The sequence below is a fragment of the Malaclemys terrapin genome, chromosome 9, assembly GCF_027887155.1.
Source record: "Malaclemys terrapin pileata isolate rMalTer1 chromosome 9, rMalTer1.hap1, whole genome shotgun sequence".
NCBI lineage: Eukaryota > Metazoa > Chordata > Testudines > Emydidae > Malaclemys > Malaclemys terrapin.
In genome coordinates, this window is record NC_071513.1 from 97084441 (window position 1) to 97110036 (window position 25596).

The following is a 25596-nucleotide window of genomic DNA, read 5'->3' on the forward strand; positions in this document are numbered from 1 at the left end:
TAGCCAGAATGGGCAGGGATGTTGTCCCTAGCCTCTGTTTGCCAGAGGCTGGGAATGAGCAACAGGGAATGGATCACTTGAGGATTGCCTGTTCTGTTCATTCCCTCTGGGGCACCTGACATTGGCCACTGTCGGAGGACAGGATACTGGGCTGGATGGACCTTTGGTCTGATTCAGTATGGCCGTTCTCTTGTTCTTATGAAAAGATAATTAATTTAAATTATGTAAACCTATTTAATGCTATCATCAGATCCAAGTGTAAGTAAGGATTTTACTCTTGCAAAGGATAACTTTTGTACTAGAACTGACTAAACCATTTCTGAATAAAGTGAGCCTACAGACTTGCTGGCACACAAATTGTTCAGTCTTTAGCATCTACGTTTATAAAAGCATGCCAGGATACGTTTCGTAAAGAGTTGCACTGCTTTAAAGCTAGTTGCGAAATTTACTCTTGTTGTTTTCTGAGACTGAACAAAGTGTCTAGAGATATTTGCCTTGCCTTTTGAGTGGCTGTTACAATGTAATGATGTGCAGTAGTTTAAATGATTTCATAGATTCTAGGACTGGAAGGGACCTCGAGAGGTCATCGAGTCCAGTCCCCTGCCCGCATGGCAGGACCAAATACTGTCTAGACCATCCCTGATAGACATTTATCTAACCTACTCTTAAATATCTCCAGAGATGGAGATTCCACAACCTCCCTAGGCAATTCATTCCAGTGTTTAACCACCCTGACAGTTAGGAACTTTTTCCTGATGTCCAACCTAGACCTCCCTTGTTGCAGTTTAAGCCCATTGCTTCTTGTTCTATCCTTAGAGGGTAAGGTGAACAAGTTTTTGCCCTCCTCCTTATGACACCCTTTTAGATACCTGAAAACTGCTATCATGTCCCCTCTCAGTCTTCTCTTTTCCAAACTAAACAAACCCAATTCTTTCAGCCTTCCTTCATAGGTCATGTTCTCAAGACCTTTCATCATTCTTGTTGCTCTTCTCTGGACCCTCTCCAATTTCTCCACATCTTTCTTGAAATGCGGTGCCCAGAACTGGACACAATACTCCAGCTGAGGCCTAACCAGCGCAGAGTAGAGCGGAAGAATGACTTCTCGTGTCTTGCTCACAACACACCTGTTAATACATCCCAGAATCATGTTTGCTTTTTTTGCAACAGCATCACACTGTTGACTCATATTTAGCTTGTGGTCCGCTATAACCCCTAGATCCCTTTCTGCCGTACTCCTTCCTAGACAGTCTCTTCCCATTCTGTATATGTGAAACTGATTTTTTTTCTTCATAAGTGGAGCACTTTGCATTTGTCTTTGTTAAACTTCATCCTGTTTACCTCAGACCATTTCTCCAGTTTGTCCAGATCATTTTGAATTATGACCCTGTCCTCCAAAGCAGTTGCAATCCCTCCCAGTTTGGTATCATCCGCAAACTTAATAAGCGTACTTTTTATGCCAATATCTAATTCATTAATGAAGATATTGAACACAGCCGGTCCCAAAACAGACCCCTGTGGAGCCCCGCTCGTTATACCTTTCCAGCAGGATTGGGAACCATTAATAACAACTCTCTGAGTACGGTTATCCAGCCAGTTATGCACCCATCTTATAGTAGCCCCATCTAAATTGTATTTGCCTAGTTTATCGATAAGAATATCATGCGAGACCGTATCAAATGCCTTACTAAAGTCTAGGTATACCACATCCACAGCTTCTCCCTTATCCACAAGACTCGTTATCCTATCAAAGAAAGCTATCGGATTGGTTTGACACGATTTGTTCTTTACAAATCCATGCTGGCTGTTCCCTATCACCTTACCACGTTCCAAGTAAAAAGCAACAGAGGGTCCTGTGGCACCTTTAAGACTAACAGAAGTATTGGGAGCATAAGGTTTCGTGGGTAAGAACCTCACTTCTTCAGATGCAAGTGAATCTGAAGAAGTAAGGTTCTTACCCACGAAAGCTTATGCTCCCAATACTTCTGTTAGTCTTAAAGGTGCCACAGGACCCTCTGTTGCTTTTTACAGATTCAGACTAACACGGCTACCCCTCTGATACTTGACACCTTCCAAGTGTTTGCAGATGATTTCCTTAATTACTTGCTCCATTATCTTCCCTGGCACAGAAGTTAAACTAACCGGTCTGTAGTTTCCTGGGTTGTTTTTATTTCCCTTTTTATAGATGGGCACTATATTTGCCCTTTTCCAGTCTTCTGGAATCTCTCCCGTCTCCCATGATTTTCCAAAGATAATAGCTAGAGGCTCAGATACCTTCTCTATTAGCTCCTTGAATATTCTAGGATGCATTTCATCAGGCCCTGGTGACTTGCAGGCATCTAACTTTTCTTAGTGATTTTTAACTTGTTCTTTTTTTATTTTATCTGCTAAACCTATCCCCTTCCCATTAGCATTTACTATGTTAGGCATTCCTTCAGACTTCTCGGTGAAGACCGAAACAAAGAAGTCATTAAGCATCTCTGCCATTTCCAAGTTTCCTGTTACTGTTTCTCCCTCTTCACTAAGCAGTGGGCCTACCCTGTCTTTGGTCTTCCTCTTGCTTCTAATGTATTGATAAAAAGTCTTCTTGTTTTCCTTTATTCCTGTAGCTAGTTTGAGCTCATTTTATGCCTTTGCCTTTCTAATCTTGCCCCTGCATTCCTGTGTTGTTTGCCTATATTCATCCTTTGTAATCTGTCCTAGTTTCCATTTTTTTATATGACTCCTTTTTATTTTTTAGATCATGCAAGATCTCGTGGTTAAGCCAAGGTGGTCTTTTGCCACATTTTCTATCTTTCCTAACCAGTGGAATAGCTTGCTTTTGGGCCCTTAATAGTGTCCCTCTGAAAAACTGCCAACTCTCCTCAGTTGTTTTTTCCCTCAGTCTTGATTCCCATGGGACCTTACCTATCAGCTCTCTGAACTTACCAAAATCTGCCTTCCTGAAATCCATTGTCTCTATTTTGCTGTTCTCCCTTCTACCCTTCCTTAGAATTGCAAACTCTATGATTTCATGATCACTTTCACCCAAGTTGCCTTCTACTTTCAAATTCTCAACGAGTTCCTCCCTATTTGTTAAAATCAAGTCTAGAACAGCTTCCCCCCTAGTAGCTTTTTCAACCTTCTGAAATAAAAAGTGGTCTGCAATGCAGTCCAAGAATTTGTTGGATAGTCTGTGCCCCGCTGTGTTATTTTCCCAACATATATCCGGATAGTTGAAGTCCCCCATCATCACCAAATCTTGGGCTTTGGATGATTTTGATAGTTGTTTAAAAAAAGCCTCATCCACCTCTTCCACCTGGTTAGGTGGCCTGTAGTAGACTCCTAGCGTGACATCACCCTTGTTTTTACCCCTTTTAGCCTAACCCAGAGACTCTCAACACTTCCATCTCCTATGTCCATCTCTACCTCAGTCCAAGTGTGTACATTTTTAATATATAAGGCAACATTTCCTCCCTTTTTCCCCTGTCTATCCTTCCTGAGCAAGCTGTACCCATCCACACCAACATTCCAATCATGTGTATTATCCCACCAAGTTTCAGTGATGCCAACAATGTCATCGTTGTATTTATTTATTAGCACTTTCAGTTCTTCCTGCTTATTACCCATACTTCTCGTATTTGTATATAGGCATCTAAGATACTGGTTTGATCTTTCCTCCCAGTTTTGTCCTGACCCTCCTTTCTCTCTGCCAATATAGCCCACGCTCCCTCTCGTTTCCGACCCATCTCCCAGGTCTCCATGTTCCCCACTTACCTGTGGGCTTTGCTCACCTGTCCCCGTCGAACCTAGTTTAAAGCCCTCCTCTCTAGATTAGCCAGTCTGTGTCCAAATAGGGTCTTTCCCCTCCTCGAAAGGTGAACGCCATCTCTGCCTAGCAGTCCTTCCTCGAATAGCATCCAGTGGTCTAGGAAGCCAAAGCCCTCCTGGCGACACCATCTTCGCAGCCAGGCATTCACCTCCATGATGCATCTGTCTCTGCCCGGGCCCCTACCTTTGACAGGAAGAATCGAAGAGAATATCACCTGCGCTCCCAACTCGTTCACCTGTACTCCCAGAGCCCTTTAGTCACTCTTGATCCGCTCAGTGTCACACCGCGCAGTATCATTTATGCCCACATGGATGAGTAGCATGGGGTAGTAGTCAGAGGGCTGGATAATCCTCGACAATGCCTCCGTAACATTTCGGATACGGGCTCCCGGCAGGCAGCATACCTCCCGAGATGAAATGTCAGGGCGACAGATGGGCGCCTCCGTCCCCCTCAGCAGAGAGTCTCCGACCACCACTACCCTACGTTTCCTATTCGCAGTGGTGGCAGCAGACCTCCCAGCCTTAGGGGTACGAGGCTTCTCCTCCTTTACTGTAGGGGGTGATTCCTTCTTTCCTGTATCAAGAAGAGCATAACGGTTACCTATTACCACGGCAGGAGGGTTCGGAGCAGGGGTGGAGCACTGCCTGCTGCCAGAAGTAACCAGCTGCCAGTATCCACTCTGAGCCATCTCCTCCTCCACCAGTGGTGTATCAGCAGTCCTGTGTACTGGGACAGCTACCTCAGCTGTCTCCACATGGACACTGTCCAGGAATTGCTCGTGGATTTGGATGCTCCTCAACCTAGCCACCTCTTCCTGTAGCTCTCCCACCTGCTGCCTGAGAGATTCCACCAGCAGGCCCCTTTCACATTGGATGGTCCCCCCAGCCTGGATGTCAGTAAGTGGAAATTGCAAGTTACAGTCCCTGCAAAACCACACGAGGATCTGGGTAGAAGCATCCATGCTCAGGCACTCTGTCTGGCTACAGGCGCAGGTGGAGGAGACAGAAGCAGTGCTGGCACAGGTGTTGTGGGTCTGCCTAACCATCGTAAGCCTCCCTCTGTCAAACTCCCGTCTGGAGCCCCCTGTCCGCTGAAAGGGTTGTTTAAGCAAGAAGTTTAGGTTTTAAGGGGAATAAAAGGAAAACAGATAGAACCGGCAAGGGACCCTCGCCCCCTTCCCACTCCCCTTCCAAACTCCCTTGCGAAACTCCCTGTTAGCAACCCCTGTTTGCAAAAGCTCCCTGGTTGCTTGTGCGCTGCTTTATAAAGCCCTGGCCTGTATGAATGCCCCGCCCACTGATTAAGGCTCAGCCACTTACCAGAGGCTTCTAGCGTTCAAACCTTCCTTTGAAGCTCACAGCTTCCAACTGCCAGCCACAGCACACGGTCCTTCAAACAACCAAACAAACTGACAAACACAAGCTCAGCACACAGCAAGTAACCCCCAAACACAAACGCACACTACAGACAGTCACTTACCCCAAAAGGGTGCTGTATTGCTCCTCCTTCACCTGGAGAACTCCCTTGCGAAACTCCCTGTTAGCAGCCCCTGTTCACAAAAGCCCTGTTCACTAGCATGTAGTTTGGCAAAATAGTTTTATAGCAAATATTCATTAGTATTACTATACAGAAATACATACTTCTCTAATATATGCTGATAAAACATTCTCCATAATGTAATTAGTGTTCCATAAAATCCTGGTTATGACTTATGCCTTATATAGACTATTTGACGAAAGGTTATTGAGTTTAATAAAACTGTATTATAATGCTAGAAGGGACCACCGTTGTCATCTAGACTGACTTGCTGAATAACAGACCACAGGACTTCCTGAATTAATCCCCATTTGAACTAGAGCCTCTTTTAGAAAAACATCCTATCTTGATTTAAAAATTTCCAGTCATGGAAAATCCACTAACCGTTGGTAAGTTGTTCCAGTGGTTAATTACTGTCATTGTTAACTATTTGCACCGTATTTCTTGTCTGAATTTGTCCAGCTTCCAGCCAGTGGATCTTGTTATACCTTTGTCTGATATATTGAGGTGCCCTCTGTTATCAAATTTGTGTTCCCCATGTAAGTACTGATAGATTGATCAAGTCACCCCATAATCTTTTCTTTGATAAACTTATTAGATGGAACTGAGCTCCTTGATTCTTTCACTATAAGACATGTTTTCCAGTCCTTTAATCATTCTAGTGGCTCGTCTCTTAACGCTCTACAGTTTATCAACATCCTTGAATTATGAATGCCAGAACTGGACACAGCATTCCAGCAGTAGTTGCACCAGTGCAAAATACAGAGGTAAAATAACCTCTCTACTCCTACTTGAGAGTCCCCTGTTTTGTTTGCATCCAAGAATCACATTAGCCAGCTCGTGTTCAGCTGATTATCCACCATGACCTCCAAATCTTTTTTAGTCTCCTTGCTTCCCAGGAGAGTCCCCTATTTTGTAAGTATGGCCTAAGTTCTTTGTTCCTAGATGTATGACTTTACATTTGGCCATATTAAAACACACATTAGTTGCTTGCTCCCAGCTTACCAAGTGATCCAGATCGCTTTGTATCCGCGACAAGTCTTCTTTATATACGTTCCCCTATTTTTTTCATCTGCAAACTGTGTCAGTAACAATTTTATTTTCTTCCATGTCATTGATAAAAATGTTGACTAGTGTAGAGGCAAGAACCAAACCCTGCAAAACCCTAATGAATTCACACCTGCTTGTTGATGATTCTCTATTTACAATTACATTTTTTAGTCCATTTAATCTGTTCCATGTTGATTTTTGTATCATTCTGGTTTCTTTCTCAAAATGTCTCGATACCAAGTCAATTTTTTTACTGAAGTTTAAGTATATTACATGAGCACTATTACCTTTATCAGCCAAACTTGTAATCTCATAAAAAAAATCAAATTCGTTTGACAAGCTCTATTTTCAATAAACCTGTGTTGATTCGCATTAATTATATTGCCCTCCTTTAATTCTTTATTAATCAAGTCCTGTATCAGCCACTCCATTATTTTGCCTAGGATCGATGTCACAGGCCTACAGTTATCCAGGCTGTCGCATTGACCCTTTTAAAATATTGGCACCGCATTAACTTTATTCCAGTGCTCTGAGACATAGCCAGCATTCTAAGACTTAATGAAAATCAACAGTAACAGTCTAGAGAACTCTTGGATACAAGTTATTTGGACCTGCTGGTTTTAAAATGTCTGACTTTAGTAGCTGCTGTTTAACATCCACCTTAGTTACTGTTGGAATGGAAAATATTTCATTATCATCATATGACAACATCATCTGGCTTTCTTCCAAATACAGAACAGAAATATTTATTGAACACTTCTGCTTTCTGCATTTTTGGCAATTTTACCACTTCCATCTAGTAATGCACCAATTACATTGGTACAAGATTCCTTTAGTTCCTAACAGATTTTACACACACACACACACACACACACACTTCCCTTAACTCAGCTAGTCATAGATTTCTGCTTATGTCTTTTTTTTCTCCTCTTATCAGTTTTCTACAGTTCCTAGCTTCTGATTTCCATTCATTAGAATACATTTATTTTTAATCTCACTTAATCTTTCAGTAAGATGTTTGTTGCCATTGTGATTGCATGCTTATGGGCATGGCCTGTCATTTTACCTAAGAGAGAAGTGTGATGCTACCTAACATTTTTCCTGTGGTAGTGTAGGTATGTGTTTTGGTTAGTGCATTTTTTTCCCTTTCTCCATTAGTACTGGACAGTTTGGCAGCATCTGCATTAGTGCCACTGCATTCTGCCGGAATACATCTTGCTGGGAAACCCCAATTCTGGTATTAATTGCATTAGACAATCAGCTAAACTTTGCAATAAAATCCATTAACTGTTGTGTAATTTTTAATGGTGGTAACAACTTAATGACCATCTAGCTGCTTTTTGTGTGTGCGCATGTGTGTCTTTAGAAGTGTAGTTATAGTCAGAAAAGTAAATTTCCAAAAATGGGACCTTACTATTTCATGGATCTCCTCCTGCATATGTTCATACATATACTCGTCTCTTTCAACAATTGCAATCTAAGGGTCAGGTTCTGCCACTCTTTATGAGCAGTTCTTGGGACCAGTCTGAGATCATGAAATCAATGGGAGTTACCATGGAATAAGGAACTAAACATGAGTGAAGGGTGACCATTTTTTTTCTACTTATTTTAGTTAGCTGTATTATCATTAAAGCAGTGCGGTATGGGATTCTTTTCAGGTTTGTACATCACTATGTTTGTTAACTAAATTCCAATTACAGAATTTTTTTTACTGTTGATCTCAAAGCAAAGAAAATAACCCAGTTTGACTTTCAGATCTCATGTTGAGTTGGTAGGGATGACAACTAGAAAAAGTTGTTGTTTTTAAAAATAAGCAAATTTTGTATGGAAGCTATTGAGAGAATAAGTGGAACTCCACATTTCCACTGTAAACTTACTTTTCACACTACAACTGCGTCTTACATGTGGCTGAATTAATTCCTGTGTACTTGCATCTTTTAAAAACAGCTTAGCTCCCAATAACTGAGACTCTGTCAGGGGTCAGCAACCTGTGGCACGCATGCCAAAGACGGCACGCGAGCCGATTTTTGATGGCACACTGCTGCCTGCCAGGGTCCTGGCCCCACTCAGGCCCCCTCTTCCGCCCACAGATTTCTCCAGCGGGGGCAGAAGGCAGAAGCTTGGTCATGCCAGCAGCCAAGCTCCCCAATCCCCTGCTTCTTCCCCCAGCATGGTGCTTTCCTGCCCCTCCCACTCCCTGCTGCCAATCAGCTGATTGCCCTTGGGAGGGGGAGCCGAGCTGAGCCGAGCCGCAGCGTGCTCGCTGCTCCGGGAAGGAGGCAGAGAGAGGTGGGGACAGGGCCCTGGGAAATGGTGTGGGAACGGGGCATATTCCCTCCAGCCCCCTGCCAGGAGCACCCCCACGAGCCGAGCACCTCAGCCCTCTGCCCTGACCCCTGAACCCCCCACACACACACCCAGCCCCCGTTATGACTCCTGCACCCCCCCACACCCCATGCCCTGACTCTTGGACCCCACACACACACACCACACATCCTGAGCACCAAACGGGAGCTCCTGCACCACCACCACCACCCACATTCCCACCTGCACCCCTGGTCTGGGGTCCTGGCTGCCGGCTCCTTGCCAGCCAGGGTCCCACAGGCCCCGCTCAGCCCGCTGCCGAACTAGGTGAACGGAACCCCAGGCCGGTAGTGGGCTGGCGGCGTAAGATCAGCATTTTAATTTAATTTTAAATTAAGCTTCTTAAACATTTTGAAAATCTTGTTTACTTTACATACAACAATAGTTTACTTATATAATATAGACTTATAGAGGGAGACCTTCTAAAAAATGTTAAAATGTATTACCGGCACGCGAAACCTTAAGTTAAAGTGAATAAGTGAAGACTCGGCACACCGCTTCTGAAAGGTTGCCGACCCCTGCTCTGTGTGATACAGCAAAGTAAAACTAGTTTTAGGTCAGGACAAGGAAATAGATTACATGCAGTAATCACAAATTTTTAAAAATGGAGCTGTTGGGCTTTCATAACCTGCTGTCTTTTACCTTTAAGTTCTAAAATATTTCACTGGGAGAAATAAGCAAGCTTAAAGTACATTTTCTTAATTTGGTATGCAAGGTAAAATAATTGTCCCAGTAACTCTGAAAATGAGTCAACAGATTGTCTCCATCTTTTTAAACCCAGATAATAGTTTACTTTGAAAATTATAAATACTACTATCATCAAAATAATCATTCCCCAAAGACCAATTATTTTCTGCACGTAATTAATTTAGACATCATGTAAGATCTGATAAACTTCTGCATGAGAGAAATAGCTGAAAAATAACATTATACACTGTTTCTAAAAGCTGTCTTAAAACATAAATGTTAAGGTATTGTAATCAGGAACTACTGTATAAGAAACTATTAGTTTTACTGCATTTTGAAAGCCGATTTAATTAAAAACTTAGCAAAAAATGTAGTGTGGCTTGAAAATGGGCTTTCATAGTGGGACAAGCATGACTTTTTGCCATGTTCCAAGATTTTCTGCCTGGTACTTCAATGAAATCAATCTGTAATTGCTGTGAGCTTTTGCATTTATAACTACCGTGCGATCATATAGGAAGATGTGGCTACTGGGGGGACAATCCCAGTAAAAATATAAATCTTTTGATAAACAGCAGAAATTGCAATACTAATGGGGTGGCGGGAGAGTCTAAGGACAGTTGGAGAAGCATGCCCCAAGTATTCCCATGTTTTTTTCGCCCATTATGAAAGTTAAGGGACACTTTTTAAACATGGCCCCAGTGAAAAATAAATGAAGTTGGTGCCAGGAACAATCTGCAAGTATCAGTCTCATATGTGTTTTGCGTATGAAGTATATTCCAGTAAATAACAATGTCTTTTAAAATCCTGTCCTATTTCTTTCTCTTAGAACAATACTATTACTTACTGACTTGTATGTTCCATCCCTTCTCTGTCCACTTATAGATGTACTCCAACAGAGTTGCTTTAAGTGATGAGTTCATCGCACTGCAGCCATTATCCAGGGCAAGGAATCAGCTGAGCAGAATTAGGTAGAGTAGGAGGGACAATTCCTCATAAACTGTTATGCATGTTGCAGGTCAACTAACCAGCAATGAGAGAAATGGGAAGAGGCATGAATATCAAAGTGGGATGAGAGGCAGTATCTATAGTGGAGATTCATTCTATTTGGCATTTTTCTTGGCTTTGCTCTCTGTTTTTTCAGGCCAATTGCTTCTCATAAGTAGCATGTATTAGACAGTCTTTTAGGAGAAAATCCCTAGCATGATGCTCAATTTAGAGAATACAGTACAAGTCTTTCTTGCATCCATTTTTAAAATAACCACAGTTTCTAGCATGGTTCCAATGTTTTTGCTTTGTGTAGTCAAAATTAGCAGTGCTTTCTGCATGTTGGATAACTACAGCTTCATAAGACCATAACAGAAAGGTCCTTGTATTTTAGGCAGCAGTTTTCTTGCTAATTGTTTGCCCATTTTAATTTGCTTTCACTTGTGCCATAAGAGCATAAAACATGTCTTTTGCTTGGGTGTAAATATACATTTGTGCATCAACTAAGACTCTTGCTTTTGTTTAATGCATCTATCAAGTGAATGTTGTTTATTTTCAATGTATTATGGATGTCTGTGTCTCTAAAGATATTTCGGTGTAAATTGTATGAAATACTCAAAGACTGAATTGTGCCTGTCTGTTGTCTAGGTAAAATACTAAGATGCTGGAACTTTTATAATGCACTCAGTCTCAGTATGTGAAATGCTATAGGACTACGATTTGACATTTCTTTTTAAAGAATAAAACATGCACAAAAATAAATGTTTTAACTTGCAACAAAGATTAAGGGCCAAACCTTCGTCCCAGCCTTCTACAACCATCCACTTTTGCAGCAACAAAAAATTAAAAGCACAGTTTTGTTCATATAGTATTTGATTGTCTAAGTCTGGGATTGTGCCTGTAAAATCCGGACCAGGACATCCATGTGACCTACATTGAAGGAATGGATGTACATCCTTCAGAATAGGGGAAATAGGAGAGCAAAGTGACCTATGCAAAGGTAATGAGTGCTATATTTTAAATAAATAATTGTGACCACTAACTCTTAAAAACCTGAGAAATCTCAGTTGCAGACTCCATGGTTCATCTGCCAGGGTGACTGACATCACCACAAAGAGAAATTTGAAATAACAATTCCATTCTTTTCTGTTATTACCATGTGATGGTACTTGTAATGCAACTCACTATAGCAGAAATACCAGGAAGTCTGCAACTCAGATTTCTGAATATCATAGGGAGTTAATCTTGTTGAAATTCAGCACAAAATTAACTTTTGAAGGAAGGTAAGTTGGCACTTTCTAGCTTTTTTTTTTTAAAACTAAGTTTTTGTTTAGGAATGTCCCTGTGTTTTTAATGTGGTGCCAAAAGTTAAAAGTAAATTAGTATATATGGTCCATATGAGTAGCGCAGGCATCAGCAGGTCTTAAGAGTTCTTCTAGGTGGCTTCTCTCCTATAGACTTCACCCTGTACATGAAAGTTGTGTGTAATGGGGTCATTATAGTTGGGTGGCAAATTAAGGTTTTGTACGGCAGAAGGGGAATGTAAGGGACAGGAAAGACTTTTATCCACACGGAATGCTAATGCGTGAAGTTTTAAATCTAGGAATTAAAAGTTAACACTTTTTTTTAATGTGGATCAAGCTCTGTCCTTCCATCACTCTCTGCCCCCCACCCTCCTCAAACGACTCCACTGTTGCCCCTTGTTTTCTCCACTATCTCCATGCACGTCTGCTTTTCCTAAAGCCCTCCATTCCAAGACTACAAGAGTATGCCTCTGTGGCCTCAGGTTTTCATGACCTGAACTGCTGCTGTTTTTCTCTTCGCTATCATGTCTGCCTCTGGTCAGTAGCTGCTGCAGCAAAGCCTGGAGCCAGAAGCAGATCAATTTCTATTAAATTTGTATTGTACATATTGTTGTAATTCCACTGGTAAACCAGCCTTTTCCTCACCCTTCAATGCTTCCCCCTCTCCCCCCGCCCCACACACACACTAAGGGGCACCAAGGCATCTCTTCTTAGGATGACAGACTTAGATTGTATGCTCTTTGGTGGCAGGGACGATCTTTTTGTTTTTTGTTTGTACAGGGCCTACCACAATTGGGCCCTGATCCATGACTGGGGCCCCTATGGGCTGCCACAGTACAAATAACAAAAAGTATTTGGTGTTTGTAGACTAAGTCATTTTAGAGGTACAACTGAGCAAAAGATTTAGGAAAATGTTTTGTTTTTTTTTAAAGTGCCAGGGAGACTTTAGAAATGCCAAACTTCAAAATGCCTTTTCTAAATTTTCTAGAAAAACTAACCAAGGATGAGATGTGGCATTTGAAATTTCAGGGGAATCAGTCTCTTTTGTTGGGGTGACTAGAAGGTAAAAATGGGGGGTCATAATGGGAAGCTACTTTAAAGCTTAATTGTGGTGTAGCAATAACCATCTCATAATCTATTTTAGCTATTTACATAGCGTCGATTATATTAGTATCTAGGACCCGGCTTCAGCAAAGTGCCACTTAAGCATTTGCTTAACTTTAAGCACATACTGAAATCCATTTCTTTTTAGCAGAGCACATAAGCATATGCTTCAATGAGATATAAGTGCTTTGTTGAACTAAAACCTGCAGATGTCATTTGGCATACAGAAGACCCAACAAACTGGGAAAAGAATTGGAAAGACCCTTTGGACAAAAGCGCTAGTTTTAGACCTTTATTTGGGGGAGGAAGGGGCCGGAATTGAAAATTACTTATCTACATTTTTTGTAAGCCTTTAATGTGTTGACAAACTATACTCTGTGGTAACATTGATGTGCATTAATAAATAATTTGTGATTTGGATAACTTGAGAAAGTGGTCATCTCTTCCTGCGTAAGCAAATGTGCACTGTTCTATCAAGGACAAGTCAGTAGATTAAAGACTGGTTTAAAGATTACTGTTTTAACTTCAACTGAGTGTGGTGTTTTATAAGATTTGTTGCTTTTCTGTCCTTCTAGATGGAAGAGGATAAGGGTTCAGTCAGCTCAGCATATGACTTTGCTGAAAGCAGGCACAGAGGGGAGGACAATAGGCAACTGCTAGCTGATCCATCTAGCCAGCAGGACAGTTCTTACATTCACTAGGTAGTACTCCCATTGTACCCTTATGTACAGTCCGTCATGGAATCATCTTTGAAATTCCCATACTGGTGATATTGACAAGGAAACTTACATGACGGCATGTTTTTTGTTTGGGCTTAACAGATTGAATCACTAATTGTAATACATAGTATTTAATTTTTTTCTTGATTCATTCCATTAGTTATCCATTCCCCTGAAAAACATTTGCATTACAATGATTTAAGATCTTTAGCCCTAAATCATACCTTTTGCAAACTTCTTTGCAGCCCAAAGATTAGTGTTCTCATTTTTTTCTCTGTATATGTCAGTCTTTAAGCAGTGGCTCTTCCTACCAGTTGCAGCCCAGTCGAGGATACACTTAGTATTGCCAGAGACTTTTTTGTTTTAAAACTATCTGTGCTCAGTACTGTCCACCTCACCGCATTCTTCTGCATTGTTGTCTTACCTGTTTTTGTCAGGCCTTAGTTTAGTGTAACACACAACTGTGATCAAATCTGTGCACAGATCTAAAATTGGAGAGGAAGGCTAGAAGAGATGCAGGCAATGAGGGGAGATTCTGTATTAAAGATAAAATCCTTCATTCAGGAAAGGGATATAAAGAGAATGGATCTTAAACCAGGTAGCCACTGTCATCATATTGAGTTTATTTTACTATTGTCTCCTTTACAGTCTCCTAATAGGACCCTCTGTTGCTTTTTACAGATTCAGACTAACACGGCTACCCCTCTGATACTAGTCTCCTAATATTATTTTGGATGTTACTAAGAGCTAGTTGGTATAGCTGACATAAGGAAGGTGTGGATTTGGGATTGCAAAGGGATCTCTGATGTTCACAGTTGACTCTGGAAGTACTACTTGTAATGCTTCCACTCAGTTTTTAGTCTTTAAAGTGGGAGGTCTATGGATTTAAAATAGCAAATATTAGTTCTTCGCAATTATCTACATACCAGATTCTGTAAAGTCACTATTTTCAAGTAGGTGGTATTAACCCTTTTGAGTCATGGTAAAGCATTGACTCCTTATTAAACCACTATTGTATTGCACAGAAACTAAAGGCAAAATTGATTCTAAGCTCATTAGAAATCAAATATTTTCATCTTAAGTAGATTTTTTTTTATTATTTTAGCCTGTTTTGTTTTTCCAAAATCCCCCCTTTGCATTGCAGTCACTGCTTTTTTTATATCGTTTATAGGCAGTTCAGAAATACATGGTGCATTATACATTAAAGATTACACAGACAGAGCATAGGATTCTGGCATTGAGGGAGACAAAGATAGTTTTATGCACCTTTTATATGACCCTTCTTCCCAAATTCTGGTGCCAACTGTTTCATCCCACAAATGCAAATCTGTGCAGCCTCTTGGCTATTCCCTCTTTGTGTCAGCTTGTAACATTCTTCAGTGATCTCCAGCCATTATGCCAGCTAGGGATTATTAGAGCGCAATTACACCCTGACTACTTCCCCAATATGCACCCTCTGCCAGGGGCTAAGGAGGCCAGAGCTCTGCACTGTCTGGATAGTCCCTCAGCTGATTGGTGAAGTCAACTTTATGGCCCCAGAATACTGCAGGGAGCAGGTTCTGCTTCATACAGTATATATTAAGGGAAGAATCAATTCTGTATATAAAAATCAAGATTATAGAATGTGAAGTTGGCTCGCCACTGATCCAAAATTAGGGGTTATATGAATCTACTGCTAATAAAAGACCTGTTTCTGGAGCGACTATGAAACAAAAATATAGGTACATATGCCTCGATGAGTGTAGTGAGAAAAGGGACATGTATCATGCATGAATAAGTAATAATGGAGCTCTTTCATGTGTGATCAGATAGAAATTATTGGAAAATGTTATATACTATTAGAGAGAGAGAGACAATTTTCTGCTAACTTTGAGCCAATTGTAAGTAGAAATCTCAGATCTTAATCTCTTTCCTGAGACTTTTTAAAGCCCCGCTCCTGTGATTTACTGAGGCACCTTCTGAGAGGGTCTCTGTCCTCAACTCCTGCTTACTTCTGTTAATTTCTATATCTAAAGTGAGCAGCATAAATTTGTAAATATTTGAAGGTCCTGTTGGAAATTTTTGGAGCCTCAGAATAATTGATACATATCGTCCAGTCAGGAGGTACGCTTCTGTATATAATTCATCTCACTGCATTGCATCTGTGATGTTAAGTGACTAATACAGTTTAATGTGTCTCTTTTCTCCCCCCCCCCCCCGAATTAGTATAACTGCTAAACAAATAGTTTAATTTTGAGTTATGTAGGTAGCTTCCCCCTCCTCACCCCCACATCACCACCCTCAGTAAATTTGTATACCCTATTAGAAGGGAGGTAAGCACAAATGAATTCAAAATATTCTCTCTCCAGTTTTTCTGTAGTGCTAAATATTTGGAATTTTATGTGTGCTGCAGTGGAAAAATACTCAGATGAAGTGTAGTATGAAGGAACTTGTTAATAGGTGATTTGTAATAAAAACATCTTCCTAAACTCTCAGTGTAACCTCTTTCAGTTTATTCTAATCTGTTTTACACGTACTAATAAACTTTGTTGTATTCATTCATAGTTATACTAACATTCAACTTTTCCTTATTCTTGCGTGAATATGACTGATGGTTCTTAATGTTAATTCTGTGTTTAAATTTAGATAAAAATCTGTAGACAACCGTTTCTCTCCCTCCCCTCCCCCCCAAAAAAAAGTGAGAGATTAGTTCAACTCGATATCATAAGCTTTAATAATGGCATTCCCAAATTCCAATCCATATCCTGTATTTTGTAAAGGGAGGCTTATCTGGCATCATAAATGGAAACCTGGGATAAAATTTCAGAACTATGTAAATAAGACAAGAAGGGTAGCTAGAAAAATTTACCTCTGACTTTTTTGCTTATGATTTAATGTCAGCTTAAAATAGTAATAGTGAGTCTATTGCTAGTCATGGAACCTGACTTCCTTCAGAAAACTGCGTTCTGCGGTTCTTTTTGAATTGTTAAAAGTATTATTTTTAGGCAGGTTGCCACATCCACAGTCTCACTTATTCTAAAGCCTTTTTCTATTATTATTATTGGATGGGGGGGGGGGCTAGTATATTTTGAATGGGGATAGATCTTGAGCTAGTGTAAATTGTCATAGTTCCATTAACGTCAATGGAGCTATGACAATTTATACTAACTGGCGATCTGCCCCTGTAAGTGTATTACAGGTAGAGCACTATAGCAGATGATTTGCCAGCCAGGTTACTTATGACAGTAGTGGGAACTGGACATATTTTTATTTGCTGGGTGCTTGTGTGGGATCAATGTTAAACAATCGCCATTTGTTCAATAAGCCATTTATTTGTTCAAACCTTGGCCGCACCAAAAAGCATCTAAATCTCCATCTGTATGATTCACATGGAGAAAGCAAATGCTCTTCTTAATAAGATATCATAATGATTTTCCTATAAAATAGAAACACATTCTATTAACACTATTGAAATTTAAAAACTAACCTTCTTTAAGCATTGTCTGTGATAGCAGGACACTTTTGTCACAAGAATCCACAAATACTAATTCTTCTCTCTTTTTTCACTCCAGCTTACTGAGACAGGCTCAGGTATCAACTGCTTGGACTCCATGTGCTGCTTCTCAGATGGGGAAACAGCATGCGCATCTGTTAGAAGAATGTTGGAACGACTAATGGGAAGATGTAGTCCAACCCGGGTCAACAGGTGTGGAATTTCTCTCAATAGCCTTTGCTGCAGACGATTCTCCTATAAACTGGAACCTGATGAGCCTGCAGCTATAGATGTCTAGCAAACCAGTTGCAGGTTTTGCGTAATTAACAGGAAATGCTGTTCTTTATAGTGCTTTTTGATCCTAAAAGATCCATTTCTTGCTTACTGGGAGTGCTTTTGTTGGAAAAAGGAAGAAAACAGTTTTTCAAGAAACAGAACTCTTCAAACTTTGTTTGGTCTTTCTAGTATGAGATCTTGTGTTGTGTGTATATATGGTATTTTCTCTGGGTTTGTACATCCTTCTGTTTAGAAAAACAAACCTCACTGTGCTGATTGTTTTCCTGATCCAGCTTTTTGCCTTCACAAATCAAGCGTTATTTGTCAAGTCAAAAGGCTTTTCCTTTGATACTTAATGTATGTCCTCCAAATAGTCATGGATTAGCTTGTTACTTCTAAAGATATACAAAAGGGTCGCATTTCCCCCAGACAATAACTCCATCATTAAAAGGAAAGTCTTTAGACTTTTCATCCATTGGTGGGTACTAAAATTAAATATTTTTTGTAATATAGCTTTTATACTCTATTTCTAGAAACCAGCTAATTTACAAAACACAGCCTTCAATTTAACTTAGTTTGAAGGATTTTTCTGTTTGTATCAAAAATGTCAGCAAAATCATGAGTGCCATTCAAAAATATGTGCTAAATATCTTCTTGAATTACATACACTAAAACACACATTGGTGGAAGAAAAACATAAGAATAATCAAAAATTATTTGTCACAGGTAATGCTGACATCTTACAACAAACATAGCTGTGAAAGAAATTTAGAAAGTGATTTTGAGATCTACTGAAAACACTTTCACATCTCCCCGTTTCAAAAAAACTCAGAGAACTAGGTAACAAATTTGGGGGTAAAAATAAAAAACCTTTTGTATATCTTAGTCTGTCTTTAGCTGAATGATATCATAGTACTCCATTATTCAAAAGCCAAACCTGGAAAAAAATTGCACTTCTCACATTTACATGGGGTTTCCTTTAATATGTGAACAACTGTCTCTTTAAGTTAAAGGATGTGATATCATTCATACAAAATAAAATCTTGTATGGGTAATTTATACTGACATGCATTGTCAGTTCTGATTTTACCTTTAGGTGTTGACTTGGTATGTGGTATATTTCAGTTTTAAAATTCTTGTGTTAACACATTGTCTGTGATTCTAATCATCTTCTTTATTCTGGCTTGCTTATGAAATTTTGTTAGTTATTTCCATAAATCTAGGGTATAATTATGCAAAAATATCCTATTCTGTATAAGAAGGAACTGTTTTTGATCAAGTAAATTTTTTTAATCAAAACTCTTGCTGTATAGTAAGCAGGCATGATGTGTAAAATAAACAGTTGAATAGAATTTTTAAACTACAAGATGAGCCTTTAATTGGTCTAAAACCAACATTTCTGTAGTGGTTGCTTTAGCTATATTTTCACTTATTGCTATCTTCTGTAACAAATGAAAACGCTGCGCTGCAATCTAGAAACTTTTATTTTCCACGCTGCTTTCTTTGTTCTAATGTCACCTAATAAGTGATGCTGCTTTTGGCCAAAAATTGTTTATTGTGCAGGATCTCATAAAGGTAGGTATAATTATTTTTTTCATTCTGCTAGGCATCTAGATTTTTATTTTTCTTTTTTACAATTTCCTCCCTCCTTTGGTGGGATCTACTACTAATAAAAATAAAATATCATATTTGACAGAATATAAAGCACTTTAGCAATATTGTGCTATTTCTCAGGTTACTTGTCTGTTACCACTTGTCATCTTTTTTCCTAATGACTGTACCGTCTGTCTGAATAATTTTAAAGCCTAAAAAAGAGTTGCTAAAGCATTAGAATTAACATTGCTTTAAACAAATGAATATGCAAAACAATCTAGGTGCTAGTCAAAGGGCTTTAGAAGTTCCATTGTTGCTGCTGCAGCTCCAATTTTTATATTGAAATGGGTCTTCACAACCCTTTCAGTTTCACTTCATGAAATTAACTAAAAATGAATCTGTTTGCTTTATTTATTACATTTTTGTTTTGAGTGATTCCAGCTCCTTCCCTTCAGCATTTCTATTTAAAATCTAGTCTAAAAGCGGTAGGAGGATATATTTACATTCTTCCCCCACTTCCCTTGCAATACGTAAAAGTTGCTGAATACTTTTGTTGAACATACTAATTATGTAAGTCACATAAAACAGTTACCTGAAGGTACAGTGAAGTACTTTTAATCCCAAAATATATTTATTTCTCAGGGTTAAGCTTAGATCAGGCTTGGATACAAGTACAATTTAGATTTTACTAAATAGCTATTGTCTTTTAGAAGATGCATGCAATCTCAAATGTAATAGACTATTGTGTAATGTTACTGCTGGTGTGAACCAACTGTTCTATTCCATCCCAGAGGCAGCTGCATATCATTGATGAATTAAGTGATACCTATATATATGTAGTTTGTAAAAGTGCTTTGTAATCCTTTGTAATGAAAAACACTTTTTTCCAATTTTGTTGATATAGATAGCTTGTGTTTATATACAATATGTGCACCTAATATTCTGTCAAATATGATAATGGGATATGAAATTATTATACTATCAAATTTTGGGTGGGAGCCATTTCTTTTGATCTCAAGGTGTACAAATGCTTGGAGTAGAGGGCAACCAGCATAGAGTACTGCAGATTTATTGTTTTGTTTTTTTTTTAGATATAATCAAAATACATTTTTCATTGTTTCATTCATTTAAAATAAAATTGAAATATTGCATGTTTCTTGCAAATTAGTAAAATGCATTTCTGTCTGTCTCTCTCTTCCATTAAACTAAACTCTCTGTCTACTCATCAGCCAATAGAGTATTAAAAATGCTGGATCACATGTAAGTTCTTATGGTAGAACCCATTACTGAATGATCTGGACCTGTCATTAGCCAATACACCTGTCAAGATACATGCGTGTACTATTTTTTGCAGAAACAGCAGATTTCTGACAGAGGTGGGCTTTGGAGCATAAATTGTTTCTACTTTGTGGCCCCCTTCCTTCCCACCCTTTATTTTCAACTTTTAGTCTAATATGTTGACTTTAGCAATCCTGCCAAAGCAGTGGCCTATATACAGGATTTATTCATCTAGGAAAATAACTTACTCTTAGGTGAAAAACGTTGATAGATTATATCAGAATCAAAAAGCAATGATAGTTTGGATATTTTTTCTCTTGTCATACATTTTCGTTTAAATCTAGCACAGCCAATAGGAAAATACAGTAACTCCTCACTTAGTCGTCCCGGTTAAAGTTGTTTCATTGTTACGTTACATGGGGGGTCGCGAGCTGTCAGCCTCCATCCCAAACCCTGCTTTGCCTCCAGCATTTATAAGGATGTTAAATATATAAAAAAATGTTTTTAATTTATATGGGGGGGTCGCACTCAGAGGCTTGCTATGTGAAAGGGGTCACCAGTACAAAAGTTTGAGAACCACTGATTTAGCAGCACGGCATTCCCTGGGAAATATCCCACGCTCTTCCACCCGCTAACTTCACCAACTCAACCAAGCTTCAGAATCATCATAGCTGTAAACAGTATTAAATTTTGTTTAAAACGTAGTGTGTGTGTGTGTGTGTGTGTGTGTGTGTGTGTGTGTGTGTATTTTATATATATATAGTGTTTTGTCTGGTGAAAAACATTTCTCTGGAACCTAACTTCGCCCCCCCCCCCCCCTTTACATCAATTCTTATTAGGAAATTGGATTTGCTTAACATCGTTTCTCTTAAAGTCGCATGTTTCAGGAACATAACTACAACGTTAAGTGAGGAGTTACTGTATAGCTTAATGGCTATAGTTAAACTATTAGATTAAACTTGTTCTAAGTTAAGTAGCTCACTGCATCAGTATTAAAATATATAAATAAAACCCCAATATATTAGCATACTGCAATTAGCTATTTGTGTATTGAGAGGATTTGTTAGAATGATCTTACTATGCCAAAAATAAATGTAGTATTCACCGTGCCTGATTTACATATATATTATTGAAGTTGCCTCAAAAAGCCTAGAAGCCCCATATAATTTCAATTGATAGCAGGTTAAATATCTTTTTAGTCATGTTTATAGTGAATTTTAAAAATAAATACTGTCCAGAAAATTCATGAAATAGTTGTTGCAGCATATTTTTGAGGGTTTGAATGAATTGCAGGTGTCAGGGTGGAATTAAGTGACTACAGTTTTAAAGAAAGGAGTAATTTGCTTTATGCTCTTAGACCTTTTTTCCTCTCACCTAGAATTATAGGTTCCTAGTCAGCCAAACTTTTCTTTTATTGTTACTGTAGATCATGGAGCTCATCGGATCCCTGCTATACCAACGACAGAAGCATCTTGACTCTCTCCACAATGGACTCACCCACTTGTTAACAAGGACATTTGTTAGTGCCTGGTGGAAGCCATATGGTGCTTGCATATTGATAATAGGTTATGCATGAGTTCAGTGCTGTACTCGCTGTCCTAGAAAATGTGCTAGCACAACAAAAACATCTAAATACAAACTTCGTGGTCTATCTTGTAGCATAGCAAAACATACTCTGAAACGTGAAGGATAATCTCTTCCACTACATTTTCTAATCTTATAACCAAATTATTAAATATTTGAATGCTTTTTCTGTGCCCATTTCCTCTTTGTGCTTCATACTAACAGGTTGGAAGCCTGTGTTTGACATTTTATTTGAGATCTCAAGGTGAGGGAATGACCAAATTTTTCTGCTCCCAAGTAATTGATTTGAGGTTACTAACTTATTTTTAAATCTGGTTTTGTAAATTCAGCTGATTTTTTTTTCCTTGGGAGGTGGGGGGAGAGAGAGATTTTTTTATTCTAAATTTATATTGAAGCTTCTTGTTATGCTAACCTCTTAGTCTACAAATAAACAAAACTCTTGTTTCTTCCATGGGCAAGTCAATTCATTAATATATCACTTTTAAAAAAAACTGTGCTGATGGATTAGCTGTTAAGAGATTGAAATACCATCCACATATCTGTACTGGTGTACAAATGGCAAAAAATAAAATGTACAAATGTAAAATATGACATAGCCTTTTCCAAGTGGTGACAAAAGCATAGCATTGTGTACCCTTCAGGTATAATAAGCATCTCCTGTTCTTTACAGGTAATATTTAAGAGCCAGTCATTCTCCTTCATAACCATTATATCCTACATGTTTTAATAACTATTATTGATCCTAACATGGAAAAATAGGGGGAAAACATGTTGACTGGATTGTGCAGTTCTCACTAGCATAAGTGTTGAAAATGTAAATGATTTAATCCTTTTACCATTGGGGGGGGGGGTTGCATGTGTTATTTTTATATATTTATATTCATACTGTACTTTGAAGATTTAAGCATTATCTTCATATATCTGAAGGATCTGACACATTGATGACAATGGTTTGATATACATGTATCTCAATAAAAACAAAGTGCACAGATGCTACTTTGCACAGAATTATAAATTTTGCAGCTACATTTTCTGCTATAAATGTGTCTGAGTTCTTGGGGCTGGGTAGGAGTGGGTGTGGGTGTGACACACACCCACCCACCACCACTACTACTACTACTAATCAGCAGGAGGACTGAATCTACTGGCCATAGAGAGATACAAATAGGATGTTGCTAGACAGCCTCCACCATCCCAGAAGCCGGGGTGGGAGAAGAGTGCTGCAGCCCATGGACACTGATTGGGGACTCCATGTTTTAAATGAGTGGTTCTCAACCAGGGGTTCAAGAACCATTTCAGGGGGACCGAGGTGCTCTGAGGCTGAACCTTGGTGCCCCAAACCCCAGCACTGAAGCTGGGAGGATGCAGGGCTGAAGCTACCCACCCAAGTCCCTGAAGCCGGGAGCCCCAGCGTGCCCCCTGCTGAAGCTCAGAGCCACATTGGGAGCCCCCCTTCCTGTACACAGCCCTTAGCTACCCCCTCCCACCACCCTGAGCTACTCCCGCACACAGCCCCTAGCTACCCCCTCCCTGCACCCTGAGCGGGTTTTCAAACTTTTTGAACTGATTCCCCCTTTGAGTTATATTTTTTGGTTGTGTTCCCCCACAGCCCAGACAGGCTGGGTGGCCTCCTGAGTGAGTCAGGGATGGAGGTGGCACTGGACCCTGCTGTGTGGAGCTGGCTTGAGCCCTGCCACCCCTTGTCTCTTCCCCCACCCCCAAAAAATAGAAGTAAAACTATGCCTATGCCCAAGGGTCCCCCACTGGCCCAGAGCCCTGTGCTCCCAACCCCACTGGACCCTGGTGTTTTTATAACGTGCTGAGGGGGGCCTCAGCAAGAAAAAGGTTGAGAACCCCTGTTTTAAATCAGCCTCTAGCTACTAAGTCCCATAAATAAAATTTCTGCCCCCCCGAAAAGGAGAAGGAGGTGGTGGAAAGCTGCATCTATATTGGCAAAACTCAGACCTGTAATTATCTATCAGTGGTGGCAACGGTGAATGCTGTAGTGTAGACAAGGTGTGTAGGCAGGCCTGCTGACAGGAGGGGCAATCGCCGGGAGGGCCGCAGGGTGATAACCGTGGTGGCGAAGGTAGCCGGGCAGGCATGTGGAAGCGCTGGCTATGCCAGAAGAGCGCAGCCGGCAGGTCGCTGGGCACCAGCCAGCGCAGGCACAGCACCACCCAAATGTCAGGCGGACCGTGTCCACGGCTTGTGTGTGCGTGCACCAGCTCCACACCAATGTGGCAACATCATGCCAGGCCTGGGGACCCATTGACTGTTCTGCCCTAGGGCCCGGAATTGCTGTCGGCAGGCCTGTGTGTAGGGTAGACAACACAAGGGTCTAAGTGCCTGCCCCTGTCTACACTACAGCTTCCATTATGCTATCACCTGTAGAGCTGTATTAGCGGTGAATTACATGACTGATATCTCTTTCCTAGTATAGACAAAGCCTTAGAAGTCTTCTACACTATGGGGCATGGGCTGCTGCTGCAAGAGAGATTGGTCTCCATTATCCTACTTCTCCCAAGCTTTCCTGGATTCTGTGAACTGTAGAGGATGAAGTGTTAAGATGTCTCCACTGCTGTTCTCCTTTTCTCTTCTCAGATTTTTGGGTCCTCCTCACTGCTAACACCTCCAGTGCCTACCTCTGCTGCTGTTCATGGCTTTCCCAGCAATGCATCAGTTTGGTTCACATCTTGAATTTTCATTTTTGCTACAATAAGAACCAGAAACTTAACTTTTTACAAATGAAAGTTTAAATTCTTGAGAAACTGGTGGATTTATCAATCTTTCAATTGTATACATATACTTGGAAGTCTGAGTTAAATACTAGCACAGGTTTTCTCAGTGGTTTCTGTTCCTGAGACACACAAATTTTATGCCATGGTTATGTGTGAAATAATTGTAGGCCCCATTTTCTAAACAACTTCTCATCAGATATCTGTTTTTTGCAACTGTTATCTTTGTGTTTTAAGCCATTATGTTTCACTTCTCAAAAGTAGCCATTGTCTGTCAACGTCATTCATTCCTTAGCCAGCCCTCAGTGGTTTTCAGTGTTGCCATAGTTTTTCATTAGTTCTTGTGATTAGTATGTCATGTTTTGAAATCTAAATTATCGCAAATGATTTATTTTTTAAAAAAGGGAAAATGCTTTGAAAAATAACCCTGCTCCAAGCATTTATAACAATCCCATACCACACACATATAATGTTTTGACTTTTGTGGTATGAATAAAAGGTTGAGTACTTTTGTGCCAAACAAGCAAAATCTAAGGTTACTGAAGAAATAAGCTCTTCCTGAATTGTTTAAATACATAAGAATTTATCTGTTTACCACAGGTACACTTCTGTATTTGGAGAAAAACTTTATCAGTAATGTTTATTTCTCATTAATGGGAATACATAGTTGGTTTGCATAGAATACAGAATGTTTATCTAATGAATGCTTAGGAGGAAAAACAACAATATTTTGTAATGTAGCACAAATAATGTAGAATTGGTTTTACTCAAGAAAGGTTGGTTTTGTATACACCTCTCACTGTTACAGTATATGCAATATGCCAGTTCTAGATTTGCTAGTATGTGGAATTTTACACAAAGCAAAGTTAACCAAGTATGTTGTCTTCAGTTATCCAACAGTAACTATTGATCTTTGATTGAGAACATGAGGGAAAAGAATGTATAGTATAGAGGTGTGTGTGTGTGTGTATATATGTGTGTGTGTGTGTGTGTGTGTGTATATATGTGTGTGTGTGTGTGTGTGTGTATATATATATATAAAATACACTCTTGAAATCCACAAAATGAAGGCACGTGCAAAGGATTCCTTATGGAGTTT

The 25596-nt window shown here is 39.7% G+C and overlaps 1 protein-coding gene across 5 annotated transcripts in view; it reads left to right on the top strand.

Moving 5' to 3' along the window:
- The window catches only part of ATP11B (ATPase phospholipid transporting 11B (putative)), a 105695-nt gene extending 82944 nt beyond the window's left edge, over positions 1-22751 (top strand). Inside the window, exons 29-31 of one of the 5 annotated variants that reach the window (XM_054038792.1) lie at positions 10328-10413; positions 17108-17241; positions 21602-21691. In XM_054038792.1, the coding sequence (XP_053894767.1) occupies positions 10328-10413; positions 17108-17210 (189 nt within the window). In that variant the 3' untranslated portion in view covers positions 17211-17241; positions 21602-21691. Of the gene's footprint in view, positions 1-10327; positions 10414-13412; positions 13539-17107; positions 18657-21601 lie in introns of those variants that run through there. The other 4 variants (XM_054038793.1, XM_054038790.1, XM_054038794.1 and 1 more) reach the window with 4 other exon arrangements.
- Positions 22752-25596: the final 2845 nt, after the last annotated feature.